The 7,213-nt window shown below is 40.1% G+C and overlaps 1 protein-coding gene across 1 annotated transcript in view; it reads right to left on the bottom strand.

The window, feature by feature from the left end:
- The window catches only part of klhl4 (kelch-like family member 4), a 28,021-nt gene extending 22,388 nt beyond the window's left edge, over positions 1 to 5,633 (bottom strand). Inside the window, exon 1 of the mRNA XM_088431802.1 lies at positions 4,695 to 5,633. Coding sequence (XP_088287928.1) covers positions 4,695 to 5,137 — 443 coding nt within the window. The 5' untranslated portion in view covers positions 5,138 to 5,633. The remainder of the gene's footprint in view (positions 1 to 4,694) is intronic.
- Between the last annotated feature and the right edge of the window lie 1,580 nt (positions 5,634 to 7,213).

Raw genomic sequence — 7,213 nt, forward strand, 5'->3', positions numbered from 1 at the left:
CAGTAATAATAACGTACAATTTTTGACAGTTTTTAACTTTAACACGCATGAGTTCAAAAAATAGAAAAATATAAAGTAAATTAGGTCCACCCAATCAACCACTTTCTATCCTTGTCAGCAGAGGCCAGTAAATTTTGGAGCTAGGTTTTTGGTGGGTTTTCAAATTACCTCCAAATAATGCCATCACGATGCAACATGAAACATGCTATATAACTATTCATGGCATAGTTTGCACAGTTTGCGCCTTTATCTTCCATTTGAGTAAAAGATGGACAACACCCCAGATTGGTTGCCAGTCTACCACATCGAGTGACAGTCACCCATTCTCACTCACGTTCACACCATCAATGAGAGAGAGAGAGAGAGAGAGAGAGAGAGAGAGAGAGAGAGAGAGAGCTGAATTCACCCTGCCTGCACTCAAGTCAGGCAAAATAAATACAACACCATCAATGATTTATTTTGTGACTTATTGGTGCAAAATCTTTTGTGGCATGTGCAAAAATACTCCTTAGAAAATAGTCAGCATTTGTTTAATATCTGATATCTGAATAAAGTATAATTAGGTTGTGACGTATTATTTGCATTTTAAACTTCAATGGGCTTTGCTTGCAATCAAACACAATGAGAAACATAAATTAAATTGACCATTGTGTGAGGAAAAAAAAAATCGAAACGCCTCTTCTTTCCAAGAAGACACATGAAGAAAGCTATTGTGCTTTTTTAAAAACGGCATAAGTCATTCGTAGATTCAACCTGAGGGATTGTGCCAAATCATGTGTCAAGGATTTATGATGTAAGACGTAATAGGGGCATCAGGCTGGTAGACTAAATGAATGTGCGCATCTCAGCGACATCTGCTTTGCTGCCAATGTGTCACAGTCGCTGGCCTACTTCGCCTCGCGACTCTCCACGCAGACGTCCCATTCACATGTCATTCCCAGCTATTCATTTCCAACGCTACATTGTGGAATTGAGGTGTTGCATTTCTTTTTTTTCATGAAAACAAGTTTTGTTTGAGAGAGGCTTGTCACAGTGTTCACATCTGACTGATGTGGTGCTTCATTCATACGGGTGATTCCTAATTCATATGGAATGAGCCACATCGCACTTGTGGTACATATGTATCAATTTTTTAACATCTTTAGCACTTATTGAAATATGACTGCATTGCGCACTTCATGGGGGGGAGCAAACACATGATGAGCTATCATGTGCAAGAAAGAAATAAAAGGAGCTAGACTAAAAGGTTGTCTGGTGTCTATACTGCAATCAACACTACCAGTTCCACCTCTATTGGTGTCTAACCTAAGTACAAGCTTCTGGTCACTTCCTTTGTTCCTCTTTTAGTGTATAAGTTCAATAATCAAAGTGATGTACCCCCGTGAAATAAGTTTTCAACCAAGTACTCCCTTTACTAATGCAAAACATTTTGAGTTCAAAAATAAATAAATAAAGACTTCAAATGTGCCATCAGTGTTTGGTGTCTTAAGCTTTAGAACCCTTCTAACTTCATTTGTATTGGTCCATAAAAAATAACCAACAAAGTGTCCCCTTTTGGATCATAGAAGAGATCTGTTTTAAAAAGAAAAAGGAAAAAAACGTATTTATTCATGAATATTTGTCCACAAATAATAATCAAGATAATGACTAGCAATTACATTTATGTAAATTGGGGACAATGCATTGCATATTTCATTGTTAGCAAATTTACCATGTCTTGGATGAAACAGTTTTTCTGGAACATAATAAATTTGATAAGATCCAAAGAAGGTGCAGCACCTACTTTTCATCATTTATTCAGTCTATCATTTAGTTATGAATCCCTACAAAATGTTGGCAAAATCCAAAAGCATAAGTATGAAGCTGTTAGTGATTTTCATCCAGATGATGGCCTTGCAAAAGCTCTGCACGCTACTGAAAGTCATTCTGGTTTACATTGAAGTCATAACAGTGAAAAATCAGTGTTGACGTTTATCAATTTAATGTGTGCAAAGGAAGGCTTTCTCATTAAACTGACTTTATGTATCAGATTACTTTGCACAGTTATGAAGTCCATAAATGCATGTTACTAAAACCAAGTGCAGGAAGGCCAAGGGCATGTTTTATGATCCCACGGAGTGCAACCTTTTTAATATTTCAGCATCGTTGTCAAATGTGATGGTGCTGCTGTATTTTACATGACCAACATGAACTCATGCTCCCCCTGAGAGCCAGTGAGTTACACACTTTTTTTTTTTACCCACTGTGAGCACATCGCTTATGCATGCACTCTTCACACATAGGGACCCCCCACCAAACATGGATATCTGCCAATTATGAAGAGCAGAATGTTGAACTGATTCCAAAACTGCATGCTAATTTGGAAAAATTCCCAGTCTGCCCTGTTATCCCCGACTTTCGGCGAACCCTGCTTGACGCGGTATCCATTCAGTTTATTCACTTTGCATCTGCTTTAAAATAAAGCAAAAAGGTGCATTTAACTATTCAACTCCTCACCAGGTGCGTGAAGCGAGTAGTGCCAGTCACCTAAGACTCTCGCGAACAAGATTAAAGCTTGCTTTTCATCCTTGATTTCAAGCTGATTTCCTTTCAGCTTTCGGCCAGAAAGCACATGCACGGATCACAGACCGGCTCATTTACTAGAACCGCAACAAGACCTACAGTATATATGAACACAAGCACATTTGGAACCGAGATTTTGCAAACCACTTTTCCTCGTGATAAATCAAACAACGTGCGGCAGCCACTCGCTGTGATGGCGTTTGCCTTGTAAATTGACTTTAATGGGCATCAGGGTAATTCATGTGATAACGGGGCTCTCTATTTAAAAGGGTCTCTGGCTGTTATGTGATGTCACGGCTTATTCTCGCCTAGCGCATTAACCCCATGAAAGTCTGACACCGTCAAGTGTAAAAACGTGGCAAATCGGATGACAGCGAATGGACTCAAAACGGACTCAAGTTGAGGCTTTATGTCTCCTGCATTATTGAAATAATGTGTCAATGATTTATCCTGTCCAACAAGCTGTGGACCATGAAAGTGAGTCCCGAGGTCAGCGATGGCTTGCCTTATTCATTAGATTCACTTGTGCCAAACACTTCAAAGCAAAGCTGACATGCAGAGCCTACACTCTTCAGTTAATCACAATCAGAAAAAAATGGGTTATGAGAAAAAAAAAACTGTGGGAATATATCGATGCATTGTTTGAATCGAAACCTTAAGAGAGACATTTTCAGTAACACATATTTTACTGAGGATAGTTTGTTGGTAGATGTTAAAATGAAGAGGCTGTGTTACTCCGGGAGGCTCACAATTTTGGCATCCCTCCAACCATTCTCCATTTCCATATTTTTCTCTCCACAGCAGGTCTTGAACCCAGGACTCCAAGCAAACAGGCCTACTGTATGTAGCTTTTGTGTCAATGATTTTTAACCATTGTTAACCATTTTTGATAACTGCTTAGGATTTTCGAGACCCAGTTCATTTTAAAATTGTTCAAATCCTCGGAATTGCAGCCTTTAACCAGTAAATGTGTACGGGCCAATAGGAGAGTTTAAAACTTGAGGTGAAAATTTTACAAGAAGCGAGAAAATGACAAAAAAAAAAGTTGTGATTTTGAAAACAGTGGTGTTGATTATTTTTTCTCACTACTTTCTACAAAATTCACAAAAAAATATTTTTTTTCCTCAAAATGGGGCATTACCCAAACCTTTGGAGTTAAAAAAGATTCATAGAACAAAACAGAACAAAATTTAGACCTCAAGTTTTTGGCACATTGTTTCTCATTCTGTCAGGCCATACACAAATCCCTAATCTGCTATTTCTGCTGTTTTATTATCTATGTGTTGAGTCAATGAAATCATTTGCAAACATTTGCCTTTACTTCAGAAATACATTATCAACATTATATTTCCTTTTCTCTGACATTACTGACAAAATCAGTCACTTAGGGAAGAAGGGATGCAACTCATGATATTGATGATTTCTGTTTATTAGTTATTACACTATTGATAAATCTTAAACAAAAAGATGTTTGACTTTCCTGCTTTTTTCCTCAACAACATTATGTCAATTTGACAGTGCAGAAAATACAGAAACATGAATTAGCTATGATTGTTTCTTGGGACTCCATAATTTGTCAGAAAAATAGGCAAAAACTCAGCTCAACCCAAATTTATTTGTAAGCAAAAGTTTTATTTGGACTCAACAAAGATAACCATGGTTAACCATGGAGAACTACAGAAAGCTTTGAACATTTGCTGATGAGATGCTGAATTTTTGAGCTTTTGAACAATTTTAAATGTACTCATTCACTGCCATTGACCTGTAGAAATGTCGACAATCAATTTTTACTGGGGTAGCAATGAGTAAATTGATCGATCTACTAGTCACTATATCTCGATGCCACAAATCAAAGAATAAAAATGAATTATTTTGGGATTACTTTGGGATTGAATAGAAATCAAATATTCTTTTGTTGCAGCTCTATATTATTTTGCTGAACAATAGAGAAAATACTCGGATCTTTCTTTAAGAGACTCCAACCCCAGCAAAAAACATGTTCCAAATCTCAGTAATGGCAGTTTGTTTTTGGAGCCGCTTTAATACTGACATGCATTAGATTATGCAGGTGCACCTAAAGTTGTTTTGTGACTGAAGTTACACCGCACGGTTTGTGAGGTCAGCAGTGGTACCTCTCTCTGGCCTCCATCTCTGCAGGTTCCTCCGTGCTGCTCCTCACATCTTCTTTGCCTGTGTTGGGGTCCTCCTTCCTGGCGGTGCCGGGTGAGGAAGCGCTCTTGGTCGTGTCCTCGTTGACCTGGAGGCCCGGCACCGTGTGTTGCTGCTGCTGCCATGACTGCTGACCCGCTCTGACACAGACAGGCGTGGGTCCCGGCGTGGGCGCCAGAATAGCGTGGGCCGGGCTGCTGGACTTCCGGAGTCCGCCCCTTTCCCGAGAATGGCTCTTGAGCCGTCCCTGGACCGGGGTCCCCCTGTGATCTGTGCCATCCTGCTGGATGTAACCTCCCACCCCACCGACACCGCCGCTTCCTGCCGAACCTTGGGACGAGTGGCTGAACCAGCGCCAGCGGAGCCTGAGGATCTGCTTCACATCAAATTCCTTCTTCCCCGACATGCTCCCCTTGCTTTGGAGACGAGAGCAATAGTACGGCGAGTGCCCAAAAACATGGAGAGCAGATGAGACAGGAACCTCGCTTTCAGTCCTCACTGACTACAGGGTGCCTCTTCCACTCCGTTATTGTCTCACTACACTCATGAGCACCCCCCACCTGCCTCCTCTGTTACACCTCTATTGTTCTTTTAGTGATGGAGAGCGGTCCTCTGCAGCTTTTATTCTGAGCAGCTTCCCTCCAACTCTCCTCCTCTGCCCTTCTCCCTCTCGTGGAGTCCTGTGCTGCTGCTGCGGCTGCTGTTTGCTGCTGCTGCGCCGCTGGAGCTGAGTTAATGTACATGCATGAGCCACGCTCCCTCCCCTTTGCCACCCGTCTTTCTCTCTCTACCCCCTTTCTCTCGCTCTACCTCTCTGCTTGCCTCTCCCACACACACACACGCATGCACACACTTGTAGACGGTCCGCTTGAAAAAATGTGAAAATGTCCCCACCCCTACCCATTCACCTCTATCTCTGTGTTTAGTGTGTGCGTGTATGTGTATGTGCGTGAGATAACAGAACTGTCTGCTTTCACTGAAACGGAGGTGGGGTATCATGGAGTCAGGATGATGAGGTCACATGTTAAAGTAAAGAAAAAGTAAGACTACTTCACCGCATGGTATTAGCAGCAGCCTTTTCAGAGCTTGTTATTCATAATAGCTGGTGTAAGGGCTGTAGTCAAGTACTAGTCAAGTCCAGGTCACAAAAGTCAAAATCCACAAGGTACCCTCCTATTTTTATTTTTATTTTTATTTAAAATTAAATAGTGTGCTTAGAGTTTGGGAATACATTTAATTAATTTGATTCATTTGATTTATTGTGGCGGGGCCATATTGCCCAGCTCTGGCTATTAATATTGGTGTTTCTTAATGGTTTGCATTTTTGACAGCATATTTGCATTAGCACAGTTTTTGCCAACCAGAAAATGTTGACTCTAAGATGCTGCAGCTGACGCGTTGCCAAAGTGGAAGAGTAGATATTCATATTTAATAGTACATTGATTCAAAATACCCTGTGCAAAATGCAGCAAAAACCTTTGAGAAAATAACAAAGTCTCCACCAAGTTTCATTAGAGGTACATTGCTCTTCATATGCTTCAGTTTGTGCATTTGTTGCAAGTTTTGTTGTTGTCCAAAGCATATTCCTTAGGAGGCTTTGCGGATTTTGTTTCATTGCAGAAATTGCAAAATTTTCCTTAGTTCACTTATCTATTATTATCATATCTATTATTATCTATGCTCAGTTTTCTCTTATTTCAGCCATTAGTTCAGTGATTATTATTTCAGTGATTGTCTGTAAGAAATCATGCACAAAGTTCAATCATCACACCAAACCAAAATGCATCATTCATCTGTACACATCTACTGTGACTTGCACATCAAACACAGTCCCATAGGGGCGTGTCAGTGGGGTTGCTATGAAAAAGGCAAGAGGTGGTGGGTTTTTCTCTGTAAAGGTAACCATGCAGATAAATATTCCCCTTTGCTGTCTGCAGCCCCTCATGAGAACAGCAAACAAAAAAAATCAAATAAACTGAAGAAGTCTCAAGGTCAGTGCGCTGCCTGTCAAAGCTTCAGAGCACTCTTTTACATCTCAAGAGCAGACTATGCTTTTGCATAAGCCACCCCATCAAAAAACCTGCAGTACTACAAAGGGGGCATACAAAGGTAAGTTGGAGGACCATGAAATCCATGAAAACGAGTTGGTGAGGGCATTCTGTTGGCATGATTGGATTTAAGTGGATTGCATAATGTGTGTTAAGAAAAGTGTGGATTATGCTGTTTGGTTTCTGCTAAGTTAAAGTAAATGTTGAATGTAGTATTTCAGTACAAGAGTTCTTATGTTAGTTCTCGGCTTATGCAAAATAAACATATCCATTCAAAATGACATTTGCATGCATTTTTTAAATGTCTGGTTTTTTTTTTTTTGTTTTTTTTCACAGCTATTTTCTATACATATTTTCTGTATATATTTATATTGTGGATAAATATACACACCTCCAGATCACATTGACCCAGAAATAGTATTGGTGGTCTTGGG

This window comes from Hippichthys cyanospilos, chromosome 13 (assembly GCF_059441005.1).
Source record: "Hippichthys cyanospilos isolate Australia breed blue-spotted pipefish chromosome 13, RoL_Hcya_1.0, whole genome shotgun sequence".
Classification (NCBI taxonomy): domain Eukaryota; kingdom Metazoa; phylum Chordata; class Actinopteri; order Syngnathiformes; family Syngnathidae; genus Hippichthys; species Hippichthys cyanospilos.